General features: G+C 39.5%; 2 protein-coding genes, 1 long non-coding RNA gene and 1 pseudogene across 16 annotated transcripts in view; 2 read left to right on the top strand and 2 right to left on the bottom strand.

Moving 5' to 3' along the window:
• Nucleotides 1-67: 67 nt before the first annotated feature.
• On the top strand, nucleotides 68-18,389 carry LOC111327799 (uncharacterized). The gene is made up of 6 exons (XM_088751969.1): nucleotides 68-372; nucleotides 9,003-9,079; nucleotides 10,642-12,916; nucleotides 13,224-13,496; nucleotides 14,052-14,271; nucleotides 15,186-18,389. Exons 1-6 carry the CDS (start codon nucleotides 150-152, stop codon nucleotides 15,274-15,276), a joined length of 3,159 nt encoding a protein of 1,052 aa, XP_088608095.1. The 5' UTR covers nucleotides 68-149; the 3' UTR covers nucleotides 15,277-18,389.
• Nucleotides 4,217-8,273, bottom strand: LOC148734086 (uncharacterized). 13 transcript variants are annotated; one of them, XM_088754795.1, is made up of 5 exons: nucleotides 7,435-8,102; nucleotides 7,008-7,126; nucleotides 6,382-6,751; nucleotides 5,467-5,995; nucleotides 4,217-4,941 (listed from the first exon to the last, which is right to left on the bottom strand). In XM_088754795.1, the coding sequence occupies exons 1-3, from the start codon at nucleotides 7,698-7,700 to the stop codon at nucleotides 6,669-6,671; spliced, it is 468 nt and encodes a 155-aa protein (XP_088610921.1). In that variant the 5' UTR covers nucleotides 7,701-8,102; the 3' UTR covers nucleotides 4,217-4,941; nucleotides 5,467-5,995; nucleotides 6,382-6,668. The 13 variants fall into 13 exon arrangements, with proteins under 13 accessions (XP_088610921.1, XP_088610920.1, XP_088610931.1 ...); XM_088754794.1 differs by having other exon boundaries at nucleotides 6,669-6,751; nucleotides 7,435-8,101; XM_088754805.1 differs by having other exon boundaries at nucleotides 6,669-6,751; nucleotides 7,012-7,126; nucleotides 7,435-8,098.
• LOC148734083 (uncharacterized) overlaps nucleotides 17,893-22,201 on the bottom strand; it is a 35,826-nt gene continuing 31,517 nt past the window's right edge. Inside the window, exon 2 of the long non-coding RNA XR_015998395.1 lies at nucleotides 17,893-18,002. This is a non-coding gene — a long non-coding RNA (uncharacterized LOC148734083). The remainder of the gene's footprint in view (nucleotides 18,003-22,201) is intronic.
• Nucleotides 19,199-22,056, top strand: LOC148734085 (E3 ubiquitin-protein ligase TRIM45-like; annotated as a pseudogene). Its single transcript, XR_015999407.1, has 4 exons — nucleotides 19,199-19,294; nucleotides 19,631-20,921; nucleotides 20,993-21,088; nucleotides 21,519-22,056. The product of XR_015999407.1 is annotated as an E3 ubiquitin-protein ligase TRIM45-like (transcript).

Genomic DNA, 22,201 nt, shown 5'->3' with positions numbered 1-22,201 from the left:
CTGCCCCGTGGGCTTCATGCCTCGGCTTGGTGATTTCGGTGCTAGTCCCACTCTTTCTATTTCCACGAGATACGAACAACACCGAACTCTGTGTTGCGAAATTTAGCTACGGGAGCAGTATAGTGCTCGCATTTATTGCCTTTACCACCATGGCAGAGATGAATGACCATCCAGAGTCAATAGAATCACAGCTAGGACGTTTGAGTGTCGAAAAGTTTGCTAGAGCTGTGGTGATATCGAACATACCGAGACAAATTACAAAAGATGAAATTCACATACATTTCCAGAAAAGTAAAAACGGCGGGGGAGAAGTCGATGATATTTGGATGACAAAGGATGGAAAAGCAGTCATTGTCTTTGAAAGCCCTGAAGGTAAGGTAAAATTTAAAATGTGCTCATATATTTGGTCTCTTATGTGTCTCAGTCAGCGGAAAAGTGAAATCTACAAGAGATCAGTCAAACAACTTCCGGCTTCATCTTGTTCGCTCCTTGTTTACTACGAACCTTTCAAACTTGACTTGAGGAGATTTTACGTGAGATTGACCAAGGAAAAATCTTTTCAGAGACTTTTTTTATCTAAACTCTTGTACAGCTTTACGTATTGTTGTTGTGGCATCCGCTTCAATTCGAAAGAATAAAGAAACAGATCCGTTGGCATCTGGAACCTGAGGCTGTGTTAACCCACAGCGAAACGTACGTTTTGAAAAGTAAATGCGGAGGCTTTCGAATGAGTTGGGAGCTAGTGTACACTGTTTAAAAATAAAATTAATGACATTTTGAGGTCATGGGAGACATCTGGAGCGAAAAAGAGATCGCAATCGATGAACTCACGAAGAATTTTGGTTTGTTAAAACTCAGACTTCGAATTACTCGGCAGCCGAACTTTAAATTCTAACACGGAGTGAGCGAACTAGTGCAAAAAACGTCTATTGACTCAGACGCCGACCGTTTCTAACCGTCCCCACTACGTTTTGAGGAAACCTTTAGCAAAAATGTTATTATGATATACACATTGTGGTTCGGCACTTGCAAATTTCGGCGCCCGAATAAATGCCATTTCGATCCGCTCCACAGTCGAGCTATACTTTCAGGGCACGCCAGGCGAGAAAACGGATACGCCGTTCTTTATTGAAGCAACAGTTGTTGATTGTCTCAGGCGCCGACCCTATTCATGCATTTTATTCCAGGTGTTTCGGGGTTCGGTTCCTGAGAAGTTCGGTATTTAATTAAACCTGTCAGTGTCACGGAAATAGCTTGCTAATATAACAAATGCGTCGCTCAAGAGTTGATAGGAGCGCTGCGATGTTATAATTTTAGGGGATAAGTCTCTTAAGAAACTGTGGTGCTGCGTCGGTGGGGTAGTAGAAGAAGATAATTTGGTTTCATTAACTGAGTTGAGTAAATTAGTCTTCTAAAGAGTTAATCTGAGCTGACGTTTCGAGCGTTAGCCCTTCATCAGAGCGAATGACGAAGGCTAACGCTCGAAACGTCAGCTTAGAAAGGCTCCGGTATGAAGGTAGATCCTGGACAAAATGTTCGATTCGTCGTTTCGTTATGGCGTTTCGTCGTTTCTTTGTGTCGAGTCGTTGTTTTCCGAGTTCGACTCGTCGAACTTTCAGTTCGTTTCGTCGTATTGTCAGTTCGATTCGTCGGCTGGCCTCTTCGACTCGTCGTTTTACGAGTCCGACTCATCATCCACCGCATCTGTTCGTCGTTTTGTCGTTTCGTCATTTCGTCATGGCGTTTCGTCGTTTCGTTATGTCGTTTCGTCGTTTCGTTATGTCGTTTCGTCGTTTCGTTATGTCGTTATGTCGTTTCGTCGTTTCGTTATGTCGTTTCGTCGTTTCGTTATGTCGTTTCGTCGTTTCGTTATGTCGTTTCGTCGTTTCGTTATGTCGTTTCGTCGTTTCGTTAGGTCGTTTCGTCGTTTCGATTTGTCCACTCAAGAGGAGCTATAATTCAACCTACATTACATGAAGCGTTCACTTGATTCCATACACTCTTACATGAAGCGATTATTTGCCCTCTGCCTAGCCTTATCTAACCTTGCAACAATACCGATACCTTTGCTTATTTTCGTGGAAATGTAGTTAATATGGTGCTTCCAGGAGAGATTACCGTCAATTAGCCGGAATACCTAGGTATTTAACACATGTCTTACGTTCAAGAGATACCAACTGCTCCGAGTTATTATCAAGTATTTTAAGGTTTACTTCTCGGTATAGTTTGTGTTGATAAGGATGAAAAATAACGAAATTAGATTTAGATACGTTAAGAGATAATTTATTTGAATTCAGCCATTCACACAACTCTAATAACTCTTCATTGACGACAACTTCAAGTTTGTTTAGATCTTTTACTGCATATATTAAATTGATATCATCAGCAAATAGGTAAAAGTCAAACTTTTTAGAGGAACGATGCATGTCATTGACATAATTTAAGAAAAGAAGCGGACCAAGTACAGAACCTTGAGGGACTCCACACACTATTCTCTCTTTGCTAGAGACAATAGAACCGATTTGGGTTGATTGCATCCTGACAGACAAGTATGACGAGAACCAGTCATTACTCAATCCTCTAATTCCATAATGGTGTAATTTATGCAACAAAATCGAATGATCAACCGTGTCGAAGGCCTTTTTCAGGTCAATGAAAATGCCACAGGAATATAATTTTTTATCAATGTTGTTTTGAATTGTATTTAGAATACCCAGAATTGCATGTTAAGTTAATCAGTTCTCTCTAAATCCATATTGTGATGTGAAAAATATATCATTCTTATCTACAAAAGATTTTAGGCGTTTGTACATTAGTTATTCGAATATTCTATCAAACACGGACAGTAACGGTATTGGGCGATAATTGTTTGGGTCTGTTTCATCATCCGCTTTCTAAATTGGAATTACTATAGCGTGCTTTAATTTGTGGGGATAGATACCAGTTGAAATGGACATGTTCATTAGTTCAGCTAGGGTATGAAATTTAGCTTGACGTGCGGCCGGACTTCAAAAGACGAACTGGACATGAATAAAGTCCGTAGGCTTTTTTTTTGATGGAGTACTCAAAATTTCCATTTCAGTTTCAGTAGAAGTGACAGCAGGTTCTTAATATAATTCTATGAAAAGTAATCAGGTTTTTGAAAACGAACTGGCCACGTGCTATGCAATATCTTACCCCTCCCACGCATGTTATTATTTTTTTTTTTTTTTGGGGGGGGGGGGGGGAATTCCACGGCAGAAAGCATCACTCCACGTTCTTGTATACCGACTTGTAAGTTCCTTCTTTCTCGCCACTATTAAAGCAACGATCGATCTCATCTTCATCTAATACTCAGCAGTTCGAATGTGTGATATTCATGCATTCACAGTAATTCATTTATTCACGGGTTTATCATAAACCCACAAAATGAACAGCTCCTACGTGGCTTTTTAGAGCACTGTAGAGCACTTGTATAGCACATTACTGACTGGATTCAACTCCCGTACTATCCCTTATTTCCACTACAGTTGAGGCCGGTGCCCACTATTATAAATTTTATGATCTTTATAAACTCTTCCGTAGATAATTCATTTCAAAATCTGCTCTTTACAAAACAGCTTTGTTCAAAACTCTCGTTTAAAGAAAGACGATCAGAGAGTCGTTGTAAAACAAGTTCGTAAAGCCAAACTACGTAAGCAGATCTTTTCAACTGGGGCGTGTCCTAAACATTGCAACAAACAAGGAAGCTTGTGTGTGCCGGCCGGCTGTCGAACGAAACTTGGGAAGCTTTCATTTTACAGCAAAACTAGTTTCAAAGTCTTCTTCCACTTCAGGTAGATCATCCTTCACTTGAGTTCTTTCTTCGCCGTCGCAAGATTTCATATCGATTGAATATTTCTTTTAAATGTGAAGTGAAGCAACCTTTACTTCCCCGAAAATCGTCTTCTTTATCTTAGTTTCTATCTCCTGCTTTCACAGTGGCCGCTCAACACATCAAATACAAGCTCTTAGGTAAACTTCTCACATAAATAGAAAAAAATCCTCGTGCCGCCATCTTTGTTTTAAATTTTCGTCTTTTAATTTCGCACTTCTTTCGAACGTTTCTCTCGCGCTTGACGCAAGAGTGATCTGTTCCCCTTGCGAGGAAACTGGTACGAGCCACCTTAAATTAAACAAGGTATCTTAATGAAAACCAGCCTTAAACAACTTTGTACAGTTTGTGGTTATCAATATATTGAGGAAAAGCTCTTTATTAATTACAAAGTTGGTGTTTTTCACAACATTTAAGACTTCTTAATAATCTTACTACATAGTTCTTGGAGAATTTCAGCATTACACTTACAAGTTATGCACTGATTAGCAGTTCCTTTCCATAAATCTTTAATAATGTTGCATTTAAAAGCATGTTGGTTTACTATGCATGTGCAGTCAACAATTTTATACACATAGTGGTACATGTACATGTACCAAATTATTCCTTAGTGTGCGGGTTTTGTAATTAACCTGCGTGAAGACGTCTCTTATTTCCTTTGTTGCATGCAGAAAAGGGTCCCTTTTCCACGTGCAACAAAGGAAATGGAAGCCGTCTTCACACAGGCTGTGTGCAATTTGCTAGCTGTAGTGCAATTGGTTTGCAGTTACAATAAATTGTTTTGGAAATCCTTGAATCCTCTTTGTTCCTACTCACTTGACCACTGTATCCTATTACATCTATACATTACCTAATGCCTGCAAATGTAAGACAAGATTAAGGTAGATATCAAGTTCAAGACAGTGACTCTCAGCTAGGGGGTCATTCTGTTCCAGGCATGCATGTAGATCATTGTTTGCTATACTGGGTAATTCTATATCAGGAACCTCCACAGTCATTTTGTCATCGAAGAGTACACTGTTTCCACCCCACTGACAATCAGGTAGGGGCCCATTCCAATCTATGCCATAATCGGGAACATTGTCCACCTGTGGAAGAGAAAGTACTTGTAAATGGTCAGAAACAGTCAGTCAGTTGGTCCTCTGTTCAAATGCTCAAATTGTATACAGTCAAGTAAATGAGAAGTAAATAAACACAAAATCCATAGAGAAAATTAACTTCCCTTAGGTGTGGCTAGACTGCCACACCCTAATGACTTCATTTTTATCATTGTTATTTTTTAACCTTCCTTAAGCAAAGTGCAGTGATTGGTCCTAAGTGTGTCTGCCTAAGCAGGACTGTACTTTTGTAGTCATAACCACAATACATAACCGTTTCTCTTGTAGTAAGGTTTCTATCACAAGAATATATGTTTTGGCAGAGTTTTTTTAAAAATGAAGAAAATAAAACTATTGAGACAGCACTTTCCCACAGTGATTTAAAACTCAGTAGTAATGTCAGAACAAAAGGAACTAATTCAGAAAAAAAAAAAGACAGACCCACCAAGAACATTTGAAATTAGTCTCGAGCCATTATACAGCATTGATTAAAAACAACATGTACTTTCAACATACCAATAGTTGTGCTTGCTCTACAGAGAGAGAACATCCATGGAGACCCCACAACCATAATTGAGTTGGAGACATGTTTTCCTCTGTGGACATAGGGTGTTGATTACACCCTTCTGTAAACTCATGAAGATGGGCATTTATTCGTAGTTCAAACACATATCTTAAAACAAACATGTGGAGATCATTGTCAATGTCCAAAAGCCCCTCAGATTCCATATGGTCAAAAAGGTTGAAGTAAATGAATGTACAACCTGAGAAAACATCTCTCCATAAACACTCAATTCGCTGATTATGACAACTTCTTCCAGCTATAAAACTTCCACGATCTGGCCCTCTGTCTGGATGTGTTAATAGATACCAAGCAACATCAACGTTTTCCACTCCTTGATCAGCTCAAACTCAAATTTCTTCAGGACACAACCTTCTCATGCTGTCTCGAATACGATCCCATTGCACATTATGACCTCTTGCACGAAGGTGTCCACGCATGCTCCTATACCCACATCTGGGAAAGGTCTTCACAATGTCTGAGCTTTTAAACGAATAGATAAGCCAAGTATTAAAAACATATTTCAGTGCCAGATATCAGGGAAGGGGTTTTGCACCATCCCCATGACTCCCATGAGAAGTTGAAAATACAAGAACTGTCTCATTGCTAAATCACATTTAGTTCTTTTCTAATGAAAACAAAGTTACAAGAAGTCTCTTAATAGGAGGCCCAGTACCACAACCTCATTGCTGTTGAGCCGGGAGACAACAAGACATGAATCAAAAGGAATATGGCAGAAAATGTACTGTAAAAAATGTTCCTGCTCTTGTTCCTGTTTTTCTCTATGCTGTTACTAATCTCAATATTCAGCTTACAAGAATTATTTTGGGTGAAAAGTGGTTAACTATGTCATTTTATTTTATTCTTACTTTTGTTTTAATTGCTAAACTTTGGATGGGTTGGATGACACTGAATGGAGAAAAAAAAAGATGGCCTAAAGTTGTCTCTTGGCATTTACTCAAAGATTTCTGCTTGATAATGGTTTAATATATTTCTTTTCTGCTATAGAAATGATTTACTTTACTTGAGTGACCCTGTGCTTAGTGTTTACACAGTGAAAATACATGTACTGTATTTCTTCACCTAGAAGCTGAGACCCTAAAAGTTAATGACCTTCTAAGACACATGTTGTCTGAAGAAAAAGCAAAATCATCACCTATAAGCCAACAGTGAAATTCTTGATTGTAATTGGGCCATTTGAATGAGCGAAACTCATTGAAAGCATTGGTAAATGTCTCACTGAACACAAAATATAAAAGTCAATGAATCAAATTAAAAACGAAAAAAAAAGAGTGAATCAGAGAAGATGTCAATATAATATCAATTGATCTGACACAATGTATGAATACTACAACACCACTGCAGAAACCCATTAATAGTCTCAGTTATGGTAATCTAACAAATGAGTCAATGGAATATCTTGTGCAACACCAGAGAAGAGACTTCCTTCAGGCGAGCTTAACATCGCATTCCTTCATTAAAAATATACACTAACAAACCAGAGGTCCAAGGTGTGAATCCCAAAAGCCACAGTATGGGAGGAATTGAGATAGTTTTCTTGAGTATTGGTACACCAATATTTCATTTATTTTAGTTCCATGCTTGTGGCATTGGCTGAAAATACATATTAAGACATCTAATTACAGAAAATTACCAATTAAAACAAATGTCCATGATAAAACCTTGGACAACAAGGAACACTTGGTCAAGATGTCAGTATTGCTAATTCGGAGATTTATGAGCTTCCTTATATTTGAAATTGGTCATTTTGTTTCCCTTACTTATTTAAATAGGGCCATATTGTAAGCTCTGGGAAATAGCGTTCAGCCTCCTGCCTAACCAATAAATATTAACCGGTATACAGATGAATGTGAAGCAAGCATTGCAATCCCAAATATTATTGGAAGAACATTCCTACTTACATAACTTCATCCAATTCTGCGTCGGTTGAAGAACTGTGCTTTTCAAAGTGAAGTTGATATTCACTCATGCGTCGTCGGATTGTCTTGGTCGACACCCAGAAAAGTCGAGCAATTTGTTCGGGTGTAAAGTTGTTCTCAAGGTACTGTTCCAGGAATTCTCTAGGAATATCTATGCTGGGACGACCCCTGCATCCTGTAAACCTAAATAATTGCAACCGCCTTTGTGATAAGTTGTACATATCACTGCCACCAAGGACAACCAACATAATCAAATTTTGATGAACTCTTTGCAACAACCACTCCAGCTGAGGAGGAATGTTAAATAACGAAAATGCCCGAGCCAAGATATACAAGACTCTGTCGAGGTGTGTAATTAGATATCCAATTCCATTGTCACTTTCATGGAAACGATCATTTACTCGACTCAAGACGAATTCTATGCTGTGCCGTAAGTAGCTCTACGATAGATCCATTACCATCGGCAGAGGGCAAATAATCGATACCACATTATCGATTCATGTAAGAGTGTATGGAATAAAACGAACGCTTCATGTAATGTAGGTTGAATTATAGCCCCTCTTGAGTGGACAAATCGAAACAACGAAACGACCTAACGAAACGACGAAACGACATAACGAAACGACGAACCGATTTGGCCGGTGACGAGTCGGACTCGTAAAACAACGAGTCGAAGAGGCCAGCCGACGAATCGAACTGACAATACGACGAAACGAACTAGAAGTTCGACGAGTCGAACTCGAAAAACAACGACTCGACATAACGAAACGACGAAACGCCATAACGAAACGACGAAACGAACATTTTGTCCAGGATCTACCTTCATACTCCGGTTACGGCGGCCAATTTACATTATCAACTCAGTTGATACACGTGAATTATCTACAATGCTATTGCTTGCTAGACAAACTAAGCGAGGCAGCAAGCAAGCAAAACGTGAAGTCTGCTTGTCATATGTAAAACTGTGCAAAATCAGTGTCCTCGTGCAGGAGTAAGTGCGTTGTTGTACAAAATATCAAAACAAACTTTGTCTGAGCTTGACACTCTTCGATTGATGTTGGCAATAAACAAAAATTATTCAGTAAACAATCTTGCTTGGCTCTCCTAGCCCATACCGTAAATATTTCGGATTAAGATCCTTTCAGTTCAGACCTAGTACAGCTTCACAACAAAGCAGAAGACAAGCCGGGACAATTTACATTTTACAATAAGAGAACATTTGTCATGAAAAAGCTTTATCTAACTTGCACCGAAGAAAAAAGAAACATCTATCAAAGATATCACCCCTCTGTGGTTTCCCTGGCAATTGATCAAAACTTATACAAATATTTCAAATACATTATTTCATAGGTTTCTCTTGATATATTAACTTTATGACTGTGACAATGTATCCATTATGAGGAAATAAGACTATTATTAGCATATTGAGTCATGTTAAAACTAGCAGGAGACAGAAGGTGTATCTTGGGATATATATTTTACTGTCTCTTGTTCTAAAAATTGAATTAAATACATTAAAATGTGATCTTCATTTTTGTCTTCTTTATTAGTTGCTGATGGGGTATTGAAGCACCCTCACATGTTTGGAGGTAAAAAGGTGGATCTTAGACCATACCGCAATCAAGAGGTATACCACTAAATATAATTGATTTAAAGATCTAAAAGTCTTTTGTCCCTTAATTTACAGTTTTCCGCAAATACAATGTCCTTGCTCGATCTCATTTCCAGTCTGGGCTAAATCTAGTCTGGGGTAAATGTAGCAAAACTCTATCAGTGCCTTGCTAAAACTGTACAGAATCTCCAGAACCGTGCTCCACGACTTTAACGTCTTCTAGTTTAGATACTGATATCAAAAAAATTTGTTTCAGCAACTCAGATGGAAATATTTAAGTGTGATTGTGCTTTCCCTAAGGGTCTGTAAACAAACTAATTGTTCCTTCCTGCAAACTATCTACAGTATGTCCAAAAATAGTTTTTGTCACAGTGGTGCAACCCTCTGGAACATTCTACCCTGTAATCTTAGAGAGACAGAGTCCCCAAGTCAATCCAAGCACTTGCTACATCTAAAATTTAAAGATTAAAATAATGGAAACATGCTTTTAGTTGGTAAATAGTTTGGTTATACATTAGAACCATTGAGTTGAACCATTTTTTGTTTCCCTTGGGAGTTTGAGTTAATGGGGTTCCACTATATATATACACCATAGTGAGTGATTTACCTAGTTTTTTGGGGGGAAACGTATAGTTATTCATTGTATATTGTCGCATGATGAATCTTTTTAGCGTGCATTAAGATTAAAGATCAAGTAAGATAGTAATCGAAAATATTTTTACTTGAGCTAGTTAATTAATGTCCATTACTTAGGACTTAGTTTTTGCCACTATAGCCTTTGCCCTCTTCCCTCCTATTGTTTAGCTTGAAACGTTTCCAAACTAGAGAACAAAAGCAAAATGATTCTTCAGACTGTTGTCAGCCTCTAATTTTTCCTTAGGACAAGCCTGTAGTCGAAATCCACAAATCCGAGCAATTCGCACCTTTACTAGCGATTCGCTAAAGGCCAATGTGCATAAACAAGTTAAATATACAGAACAGGAAAGCAAAACGAAATATAAATAAAACAGGCAAAATGACGGACAAAATAACGAAACTAAAAAGATTATGTGGCGACTACGACGACTAAAACATAATGACAACGGCGACAAGAAAACTACGGTAGAAGAAGCTATGCCAAACAATAGAAACAATGCATAAAAAATGAACACAAAAATATGAAAAGTGACGTGACAAAAATGACTGGCGAACCTGATAAAACAACAAATATACACGGAACAACTGAAAACAGAAAACAATATACAAAAAGGCGTGAATTGTAACCGAAGGTGAGGCGTCGTGACTACAAAACCTACCTTGAGCGAGGGGAGCTAGGTGCTCTACCTGGTAACAATGAACAATGCCTACTAGACGCAGTTTACCCTTTTATTATTGCATTTGTTATTTTTCTATATCATTTGGACAAACCTATTTCTGACATGATAGTGTAAATTGGCCACCGCAAAGATTTTTTAAAGCTTACTTTTCGAGAGTTAGGTATTCGTCAGTCGCTCTGACAAAGCGTTTGTTATACCACATACCGACGCAGCGCCACAGTTTCTTTAGAAACTTACCCCTTTTATTTCTGACCTGCACAGGTTTTCTCGCATGTTACTGCCTTTGTGAGCTTCGATACCATATCACCTCAGAAGTCAGAAAATCTGCTCAAAATGGTGAAGGATGAAGTTGGTGTATCATGGCAAGTGAAGGGTCTTGATGGATTTGTTCTCTCTGGGACGATCAATCAACTAGAAATTGCTCATAGGTATTTGCAAAAATATTTTCTTCAGCGTCCACATTTGCTGTTTAAGGAAGAAAGAATGGTGCAAGGAAAAGATGCCATAAAAACTCTACAAAATTCTGCAAAAAATCTCAAGCAAGTTAAAAAAGACCCTCAGGAAATTGTAGAAGAGCGCACCTTTGAAGTTGAACCAAAATTCATGAAATTTTTCATAAGAGTACACAAGGAAAAGCTTGAACAAATAGAAAGGGAGTACCACCTAAAGATAATTTGGCCTGAAAATGAACCTGGAGTAGATATCAAACCTACATCTCTAGCCGAAGAAACACACTATCAAGAAGGATGCGATGCTTTCATTGATTTGTACCAAACCATCTACCATACCATGAAGCGACAGGTGATTGATGTAAGAGACATCCACGATGACGGGAAAATCAAGGAGGCGATTGCATTCGTGGAAAGCAAACATCCCGTTGTGATTGAGAAAGCAGAAGGTCAGTTAATCATCTATAGCGAGGATATTCATCTTAAGAGCTCAGTAAAGGCTCTAAAAAATATACTTGGACTGTCAAAACTCAGCGGCGGCAACCTTAGGAATGGTCAAAGGAATATCAGTCATTCGCCTCACCATCATGAACCGCCATTGCCTAAGATCCTACAGCAGATGTTGACAAATAACGTAATGGTATCCTTATACCAGGGAGACATAACTGATGAAAAAGTCCATGCCATTGTCAACCCAGCTAACCCATGGCTTCAACATTCTCAAGGTGTGGGCGGTGCAATTGTGATAAAAGGAGGGAGTCAAATAGTAGATGAATCTCGGTGTATCATGTCTCATCGTAAATTCCCTCTGCAACCTGGTGAAGCTGTTTACACCCTAAGTGGGCATCTGTCTTGTCATTATGTAATCCACACAATTGGGCCAGACTGGTCAGCTTATCCCGACAAAAGCGCTGCTATAACTGTTCTTCGACTGACATGCATAACATGCCTCCGACTTGCTGTGCAACTTCGACTCTCTTCTATAGCTTTTCCAGCCATTAGCTCAGGTAATTGCGGTATGCCAAAAGAAGCCTGTGCTGGCGCAATTTTTCGAGCGATTGAAGAGTTCAGCACAAGTATAGATGCAGAATGTAGTACTCTCCGTGACATACGTGTCGTTATCATCGATGCAGAAACCACTGAGGTCTTCCGAAGAGAATTTGTTAACCGTTACTACTCGGAACAAAAGTTGCAAAATCAAATGGAAATTCAGAGACGTCCATCTAAAGAAGAAGGAAATAGCCCATTTTCTACTAACCGAGGAGGTGGTGATCCAAGGATTGATGATGAGTTACTTACTGAAAAGTGTAAGAGTACACAGGATAGCCCTGCTGAACCAATGAGAAAACAGGACGAAAATGACTCCCATCAACGGGTGGAAGAGCAGCACCAGCAAAATTCTAAGGAAAGCAACTTAAAGGCAGACGAGATGAGTTTGGCAGACAGCCTTGAAGCCCAAAATGTTGGAGGCAGTAAGAATGAAACTAAGCACAAGGATGAAGGTCAGGATACTGGCGAACGATCCGACAAAACAACAAAGAGTTCTGGAAATTCAGTACCTGCTAGAGGAATCCTTGCACCTAGCTTTTTTCGGAAAGGAGGTGACACAAATGGTACCTCATTTGGGAGGGCGATGAGCTTTAAAGCAACAAGTGAAATCAAGCATCCCCCTGGTCTCTCTGCGACGAAGGATAACCTTAATCTTGCAAAGCAACTCGAGGCGGAAAACAACGAGCAATTCACAGATGCTTCTGATGTTAACAATGTGAATCAGCCTGATGCGAATAAAGAGAAAACAAAAGAAGACGAAAACAAGCCGCCAGACAAGTCCAAGGAAGGCAGTAAACGTGAGTCCTCAGCAAGTGATCCTGTGCATTCAAATTCGAGTGCCCCAAAGACAGAGAAGAAAGAAAGGGAAAAGCAAATGGCGCTCGAAACTGCACCAAATACTCCGAATGTATCCGCATCAAACAGAGCTGAAGCACCAAATGATGTGCCATTATTAGCCACGGGTACAAGTCAAGGGCCTGAAGAGAAGGAGCTAATGGTATCCGCAAGTGAGGCATCCACAGTGGAGAAGGACGAAGGTAGAGTTACAAAATGAGGATTTTTTTATCGTCACTTGAATCAGTATCATATGTTGAATTGTGGCTGCCATAGTACAAATAATAGAGATTGTATGTTCGTTGATCATTGCAATGTCCATTATAATACGATAGTCAACAATACTCTTAGACCTACTTTATGTCTCAATGATGTGAAATATCAGCTGTTCTCATGCTTTAGTTTTGAGGTCTTCCCTTTAATTCTTCACAATTTCTTCAGAATAAAAATTTTTTTGCTTGTGGTCGATACAGTTATGTTTCTGGGCTAAAAATTTCCTTAAAATTTCAGATCAGTCGCAAGGAAGCCAAACAACACTCCGCTGTTCAATATGTCGCAACTCATACCAAGAACTGGTCGAACCCCGGAATTGTGGACATACCTTTTGCCAGTCTTGTATCGATAACACGACTGATGGTTCTATCTGTAGTAATCAATGGTGTATCTGTGAAAGAAGCCAACCAATAGGAAGCATGGCTTGGAGGACAGAGAAACAGCCTCTTCCTGGATATCCAGATTATTACACTATTGCCGTTACCTATAACTTTCCCTCGGGAACCCAAGGTGGGTTTGAATCAAATCTCTTCCACTCAAGTTTAGAGTGGAATCATTACGTTTCTGCGATTTAAGTGACGATCATTCATGTCATATTACGAGATCTATCAATCAGAACGACCTATACGTTGGATGAACGGATTGTATACACCTGTTTCGAGAAGGTTGTCAGAAAAATAACTAAGTTTGCGTGACAGTATCGAAAGGTAATCCGGGTATCCGTTAATAAATACATTTTTATAAGTCAAATGAATAAATAAGTTCATCAAACCCGCAGTACTACCTCTGATACAGTGACGTCTTCTCAGGTTTCTCTGAAATCCTGAGTTCAAGGAACCGTGACCTGAGAACTATCGATGATACCTTTCGGGGCTCTCGCGTGCACTCGTGTTTTTTCCGACATTTTTTCTCAAAACAGATGTTTAGGTTGTTGGAACTTCCGTTGTAGAGAAGGGTAGGGAGAAGTTTCGTAAGGTGTTTCAATGTACAATACTTATTGGCATTTATACTATGCAATTTTGTCTGATATTCTTTGATAATTTTCATTTGTTTCTAACTTTACAGGATGGGAACATCCTACTCCAGGACATCCTTACCACGAGAGGTTTTTCACGGCATATCTTCCAAGCAATCCTGAAGGACAAAAAATTTGCGAGTTGCTCAAAAGAGCGTTTGACGCTCGACTTCTGTTTAGAATTGGTAAATGCCAGGCTACGGGCGAGGAGAATCAGATCGTGTGTAATGGTATCAAACATAAAATCCATCGATCTGGCGGGGCAGCAAAGTAAGCACACTTGTTTTGAGTTCACCCAAACGAAAAAAGAGGATAAGATTAGAAACACACCTAAAGCCACGTTCAAACAGAGTTTACATAAATACAACTAGAAATTAATTTGAGAGTCGTTTTACTCGGAGTACCTCAGTCTAGATGTTATTCAGTGGCCTTATTTTCTTATCCAAATAAATCCATGCAGTTGAATGCTTTGTCCACTCCTAGGACCTTGCTTCGCTAAAACGACGTCGAAAGTTTTGGTTTTAGTCACTGGTGCACTAAACGGCGTAATTGATCTTGTGGGTGTTTCGTGTCTAACTTATATCTAATGTAGTACTGAAAGAAATTAAACGCACCCTTTGGGCGTTTAATAGGGGCAAATTATTTCTGGTTGGTTCTTGGAAATTTCAACCTCAATCGAAATAAACCCATCTAGTATATACTAAAACAGTGGATAGCGTTGAAGGCGCGCTCTGATTGGCTAGTCAAACTCCGAATATCCTTTGCTATTTACCTCCGAGGAACTCGGGAAAAAATGGCGTCCCAGTTTGCATCCGTGACAAGCGAAGAAATCAATTAAAATCAATTTTTGGTGATGTGTATTATCTCACTGTTTTAGTATAAACTAAAAGAACTATTCATCTCAGTGTCGGTGGTTAGTGGTGAATATTTACCTTGCCGCTTCGCGGCTCGATAAATATCCACCACTAACCACCTCCACTTCGGTGAATAGTTGTTAATTATTCCTCATCTTCTCGAATTATTTCACAGGACAAACATTTTTTATAGGATTATTGGTGAATGAAGTGATGAATAGCGCTATTGCTACTTACGCAGAGAAAGATCTTTTTGAAACAAGTGAATATAAGTTTTATCATAGACACATGTTTCCTTCAACTTCAATGATTTCTTTATTTCCTCTACAGTCATGGGTATCCAGATCCCACCTACCTTGAGCGCGTAAAGAAGGAGCTTGTCAAGATAGGAATCGTTGAGGACACCGACTTACAAGTATAACTCAAAAGTTTATTATTCAGTCAAATTAAAATTATTCTCGAGCCCAGCTCCAAACAAGGAGATTTTACCGAGGGACCAGTCAGTATTTATCACTGGGGGTGGGGAGGCTGGAGGATTTTGTTTGTGTCACAATAAAATCACCCCAAACAAGATTAGATTTTTAATTGGCAGTCGATTTGCAATAGTCGCCCACCTTAAATTGACATCTGAGCCTCGCCTCTGTTCGTCCTGAAAAGGACCCCCCAAATCCATTTCCTTCCTCTCCCCCCCCCCCCCCCCGCCCACTGCGAAAAATAATAACTGGTCCCTAAGGTTTTTTTTTTTTCTATGAGGTTTTCAATGCTTCATAACAGCGCTTTAAGCTGTAAGTAATTTGGTAAAGCGATTTCGTTTGGTGTTCACATTTTCTGTTTACGTTGCTAACTTGGCAACGTGCGTTTGGCAATCATATCAGAAGTTTTAATTTAACGTTTTTAATGTTTTTTTGGTCTGAAGCCAAAGTGGGATAAACATTTTCACAGCGTATTACTCATACGGTGTCATTTTCTTCCACAAATGCCCGGCTTTTTCTCAGTGTTTGTCCGATTATTGAGCCTCATGATGTCGCGTGTATTTCCAAAAATCGCGAAATGTCAGCCATTCTGCTTAATCCAATGACGAGCGGTATGGTCAGCAGTATAGTATGCTATCTAATATTGCAGAAAGTTTCTTTTTTCTTTCGCCGACCAAAATTTTACTTCTAGCGACCATTTTAGGTATTTAAGTTCCTATTTACTGAAGAACTTGACAATGTCTTTTTTCTAAGAGCCCTGGTAAACCATTTTCTCTGCATTTTCATGCTTTCATAAAGTTTATCTAGAAATTCTTTCAGTCTGCAGCCCCATGCAAAAGACTTTCATGATCATAAGTTTGAGCACTACCAAGAGATCCTACTTTCTTGCCACTTTTGTTCAGTTCAGACCCAGTCATCAATTATCACCCGGGGTTGAAGGTGGGGGAGGGGGAGGAGGAGAGAAAGATTTTAGGGAGATTGCATGTTTTCATAAGTAATGCTGGGAGTGGATCAGTCGTCATTATAACTTCTTAGAGAAAAAGGGAGTGAGACGATAAAAAATTGACTAAGGATCAGATAACTTTTATCCAGACAACCAAAATCCCAGTACCCTCCCCTCCCCTCCCCTTCCCTCCCCTTCCCTCCCTCAGTTAATGTGATTTTTAAATATAAAACCGATTTTGTTCCAGGCCCCGGTTGTTCGAAGGGTGGATAACGCTATCCACTGGGTAAGTCGCTATCCGGTGGATAGCGCAGAACGTTCTGCTAGCACTCATTCGCTGGACAGCAATTTATCCGTTGGATAGCGTTATCAGCTTTTTGAACAACTGGACCCTGGAAAGTTAAACCTCCAAGTAAAAGTTAGCGGGAAACAACACATTTGTATTGTTTTTGTTGTTGACGTTGTCGTTATACGTTTGTTTGCTATTTACAATAGCTCGCTGTAATTTGTTTCCTTTTGTAGTTCTCGTGTGAAGCTCGTATGAGCGCATTCTTTCGGGGGTCATTCATGATCTTTGTTTCCCCCACATTCCGCTTTTCACCTTGCTTCGCATGGGAGCAAATGTACATTGATATTGTCGTTAGTTCACCGCTGAAAGAGCATGGAAATTTTTGGGGGGGGGAGGAGGAGGAGGGGCATTTTTTTTAAGTTACAATCGCATAAATTACCCTCAGGATTCCTCGGATCGGACTGTTGTGGAATCGTAAAATACTCCTTGATAGTATTGCCTTGAAACAAAAGCAAACGAAGAGAAGAAAGGTAGTAAGGGGTAAAAGATTAGCTCCTAGCACACTTCTGAAAGTACTGCCAAGTAATTCCAAATGAGATGAAGTCGACCTGGTGTTAAGACATGGAGGTTCTAGTCCAATATTATGAAAAGAGTTGTGTGAGGTTTTTCTCTTGATGTGCAGAAAAGATTCTCGCAAATGAACTCCAATCGAGAAATTGCAGAAAAAGAAGCCTGAAAAATGCGAGACTCCAACAGAATTCGTACCCATACCACCCAGATACCGGCCATGGTTGGATGTTACAACCAACTGAGCTACGAAGCCACTCTTTGAGAGCGAGACAAGTACAACGAGTAACCATCGTCTGATTGGTCAGTTCAGTTTACAAACGGATGCTTTATCAGGTTATGGAGCCCGCATGTAATCTGATCATAACTCAAGTGTAAAAATTTCATTTGAACTGCGCAGCTGAATTGGTAGGCCCGCCAAACTAGTATCTGGGTGGAAATGGGCTCGAATCCCGTCGAAGCCTGATTTTTATCGGGCTTCTTTTCTTGAACCGCTTAAATCGCTGCTCAGTTGCGAGGAGAATTCTTCACTTGAATTTGATCCGCAAGGCAAATTGCAATCAGTTCATTGCAATGATAATTATCACATTGTCGATTGATAAGCGGAGGGTGAAATATCTAAAATTTCAAGCCCACATATGGTCGGAAAATTACACTTTTGAAAACCCTTCGCACCATTATCATTCACGGAAACCATTCACCTCCCAATCAATAACTACTGAGCTTGATTATTGAAAAAAAAATACAAAACATTCTCTTTCATCCTTTCATTTTTTTTGTGCTGGTACGTTTACGAAAATTTTGTTGCTATTTTCCATTTACTCATGTTGTAGAGTATTTTCAAGGATTGATATTTCGAGTGTTTTTAGGTTTACCTTTTCTTTTATTAAGTCTCGCCTTTTCACCCCTACGTGCTATTTTGATGAATCTATAGTGTTGATCATTTAGTTTTAGTGTGTGCTTGAACTTGGCTCAGTTCTTACCTTGCTAGACATTTTAATCCCTTGTTATGGTTGAGGATAACTTGTTCGCTAGGTGGTCATGTTTGGGTTGGTAAAACTGACCTTGAGTTTTACCTACACTGAATATCCTGTTTTGGAAATTCCCACGGTTAGCTAACCCAAACATGTCTGTGATTTTTGTATTTAATACTGGAGCACTCCTTGCTGAAAGTAGTAGAAATAAGCGGTGGAGAAAGAGAGAGAGAGAATTAGCTGTAGTAGGAGCAGCAGTATAGGAGAATAAAGAAGAAAATTACAGAGTCTCAGTACCTCTTGTTAATTCGCCAAGCGAATGATAAAACGCCCACTAGACTCATATCTATTTTTTTCATTTTTTTTAACAACACAACAAGCAAGCAAGCAAACCGTTTTCATGCATTAGCAACTTTTGACGCTTTATTTGTCGCTACCTGAAAAGAGAAACTGGATTCTACGCGATTTCCGGGTATTCAATCCACCATCCTCTTTGTAAGAACAGTAAAATATTATAAAATTCATTACGCTTATGTCCGGATAGTTTTTTTACTTCCCGAAATGGATAATGTTAACTTTATTGTTGATAATGCCTGCATTTGGTGGCATCAACTCTTCGTCAATTCCATCCCGTCCCAGGATAGCTCTAGGGACCTTACGCAGTCAGGACGGCAACGCCACGGAAGACGTCAACTAAAAAATTAATTTCTACTTTAAGTTAGAATTTCGAAAATGACTGCATGTGTTTACCGTCTCATAGGGCGCCAGACCTCAACCTCAACATAACGCATAAAAGTAGCGATGAGGGCCAAATAGAAATTAAAATAATTTGCCGTCGCGGTTTCGGTTCGCAGACGATGCAAATTTTGGTGATTTCACGTTGTTGTTTTGCGAAGGGCGGCTAGGAAATGAACAAAGTTTTAAAATGCACGTTCTGGGCTATTGTTCTTCCAATTATATCTTTTGTTTTTTCACGTTCCCGTTGCCGTCGCCCTCGTGGTTTGCGTAAGGTCCCTTCTGTCTCTTTGGTCGACGTGGCGAGAGTCCAAGAAAACTCATTCGGGAATTTGGACTGTTTACGATATTTTTGTGTACCCATGGCGGCTGGTAGCAGAGGCTTTTTCGACGACGTCAAAAAAGAACTAGAATGCTGTATTTTCCAAGAACAATTTAATGAAACTAAGGAGCAGAAAGTATTGAAATGCCTGCACACTTTCTGCAGATCATGTCTGGAAGATTAGCGCCATCAGCAGGCTCGTGGAAAAAGGCTGATAGTTTCGAAAGAAACTGTTTGGGGCTGCGTCGGTGGGAGTAACGAAATAATTTGGATATATCAACAAAGTTGAAATGGTAAATTGGCCACTGTAACGATTACAAAAGCTGACGTTTCGAGCGTTAGCCCTTCGTCGGAGCGAAGGGCTAACGTTAGGGCGCTCCGACGAAGGGCTAACGCTCGAAACGTCAGCTTTTGTAATCGTTACGGTGGCCAATTTACCATTTCAACTTTGTTGATATATCCAAATTATTAGGCTCGTGGAAAATTGAGTTGTCCGACATGTCGGCAAATCACCACAAAAGTATTAACAGTCTCCCATCGAACCTGTTTACAAGCAGATGGTGGAAATTTTCCAGGCCTATAGTGGAAATGGGCAAGGAGACTCTCCACACTGCGGAAGCTGAGACGAAAGAAAGTCGGTTGAGCTCGCATTGCAAATGCTTCCTGTGTGAAGACTGCTCCATGGCCCACAAAAAGTTGAAAGCGCTTAGTGGTCGCCATGTTAAGGAAATTTCAAATCGAGCGATGTACAGGATTACGCTCGGAAACTGGACGTTTGTAAAGAACACTGGGATGAATTTAGATTTTACTGTGAAGAGTGTGTAACCTGCATTTGTCGTGATTGCGCCGTATTGGAACACCGAGATCACAACTTTGTTTCCATTGACAAAGGATTGGAAAGGAATATATCACAACTTGAAGCCACAATTGGTGAAGTTAAGGCCAATAGATCTGAAATAAAAAGAAAAAAGAATTCCTAGAAAAACGAAGAATCAGAATGAATCAAAGTATCGAGCAAGCTAAAGAAGAGGTCCAACGAGCTGCCAAACACAACATTTCACTGATTCAACAGCATGAAGCCCGCATGATCGAGCATTTACTCGAGCGAAAAGACACTTCGAGGTTGCATTTGCGAAGACAGCAACTGATTTAGATGAACACCTGAAGGAGATTGAGAGTAGCCTAGAATTTTCAGGAAACATTGTCGAACGAAGTAATCTTACGGAGATATTGAATGTGAAAGAAGTACTGCAACAAAGGTTTCAGGAACTTTCGGAACAACCCAAATTGGGCATAGAGCTTAATTATTCAAAGGTCAAGTACGTTCCGAATGATCTGTCATCGCTAATAGACACGCCAGGGAAACTGTTTACAACCAAAACAGAACCCTCATTTACACTGGCACAAGGAGAAGAATTGACGAAAGGAACACTCGACAAAGATTGTGTTTTCAAAGTTATCGCTAACGACCTACTAAGCAAAAAAGCTTACAGTGAAATTGACAAAGTTGTTGTTGATATAAAATCTTAAAAGAGGGAAACAGGCTTGAAGGTCAACATAGCGGACTTACATGATGGCTGCTATAAAGTTTCATACAACTTGAACCTGAAACTGCTGAAGAGTTTACTATGACCGGATATCTCTAGCCGAGGAATTTATAAAGGATTGTCCATTCCACTTGAAAGTTGAGGAAAGAAAACCAGAACAGCTCGGAAAAAGATCGTCGGCTTCAAGAAAAAAATACAGACTGCAGATAAGAGGAGGTAGATTTCTATTTACCACCATTTCATTAGTTTGATATTTGTTCCACCAACTCATCACGTATTTGTGTTAGGTTTCTTTGAAAGTCTTGTGCATATCTGGTTGACTGCATATCCGGTTGCCCTGTCCGCCCAAGCCGGACAGGTATCATTTACATGTGGGGATGAAGGTGAGAACAGCTATATAAATACTTTTTTCCTTTTTAAGACGGCTCTAAAAAGCCTGGACAGAATTGTTTTAGTTTTGAATTTGCAGAAACCTTTATGACTTTTTAACAATAAATAATAGCTTCCAGGAGCTTTTGATTTTTAATTCTCACCAGTTATACAAATAATAATGATTATCATCGTATGTTAAATCGTATGTTTTCGATAGCATATACCGTACACTGGTCAGGGCTGAAGACTGTTGAATCATATTCAATAAGCAAGGACTTGTACTTGTTTCATTCCAGTATTTACGCAATCATCGACTGATGTCGGATTGTGATCATTTTTGACTCTTGATAGCAACAGGTGCATCAGATGTTTCTAATTAATCCTGGTCCCGCATATTTTTTCGATGAATCATAACTTACACTTAATATCCAACAATTTTAGATTGGCAAGAAGTTACCAGCAGCATATCAGAAACACACGGATCGAGTGGATTGAAATGGTGCTATCGTTGTGGAATTGAGGTTGGAGAAGGATGCGGCAATTTTTGTCCAAACTGTGGATGTAGACTTTCTTTATAAGTCTTTCTTACTGTCCCTGCACTGCACTGCATTCATACTAGTGCCAGTGATACTTGTCAATGCAACTTATAAGTAATTTTCCTCTTCAAATAAAATCCACAGACTACGTTGACTTAAACAATAGGACAAGTAGCAAAGCAGCATCGGATGCCTAAAAGAGTTGAACTCACAGTTAGTCATGTGACACGGTTGATTAGGTGACAAATGAGGCTTTTTACGTGGAACAGTCACATTCATCGGTACATTAATTTTACTTTCTCCAAACGAATGGACGCCAGCATCAGTGATTACGTTTGATTGTTGTTTGGTGCACCTAAGCGCGTATTACTGGCGTACAGGACAGGCTAAATGAGTAAAAATGGTTTCTGATTTCAACGCGCATAAAGTGACACAACTAAACCCACCTAACCTACTTTCCTCTGTGAAGTTACGCAGTATACTAACCAACGTACCCTAGACCAAGTGTATACTGCAGCAAGCTCCATGAGACGCTACAAACGCTCCGTCAATCAAGCATATAGATGCTGACAAAAGTAGAACATATCA

Source organism: Stylophora pistillata, chromosome 3 (genome assembly GCF_964205215.1).
Source record: "Stylophora pistillata chromosome 3, jaStyPist1.2, whole genome shotgun sequence".
Taxonomy (NCBI): Eukaryota; Metazoa; Cnidaria; class Anthozoa; order Scleractinia; family Pocilloporidae; genus Stylophora; species Stylophora pistillata.
The sequence above is the reverse complement of the archived record's forward strand: the minus strand, read 5'-3'. Positions and strand labels throughout refer to the sequence as shown.

What these genes read in the sequence shown, in the direction of transcription:
- LOC111327799 (XM_088751969.1), top strand. Translation starts at nt 150, where the DNA reads ATGGCAGAGATGAATGACCATCCAGAGTCAATAGAATCACAGCTAGGA. An exon ending in GACCATACCGCAATCAAGAG is followed by an intron (nt 9,080 to 10,641) that starts GTATACCACTAA and finishes TGACCTGCACAG; the next exon opens with GTTTTCTCGCATGTTACTGC. An exon ending in CGATCTGGCGGGGCAGCAAA is followed by an intron (nt 14,272 to 15,185) that starts GTAAGCACACTT and finishes TTTCCTCTACAG; the next exon opens with TCATGGGTATCCAGATCCCA.
- LOC148734086 (XM_088754795.1), bottom strand. Translation starts at nt 7,700, where the DNA reads ATGTTGGTTGTCCTTGGTGGCAGTGATATGTACAACTTATCACAAAGG. An exon ending in GCAGAATTGGATGAAGTTAT is followed by an intron (nt 7,127 to 7,434) that starts GTAAGTAGGAAT and finishes ATGTATTTTCAG; the next exon opens with CCAATGCCACAAGCATGGAA. An exon ending in ACACCTTGGACCTCTGGTTT is followed by an intron (nt 6,752 to 7,007) that starts GTTAGTGTATAT and finishes TTTTGTGTTCAG; the next exon opens with TGAGACATTTACCAATGCTT.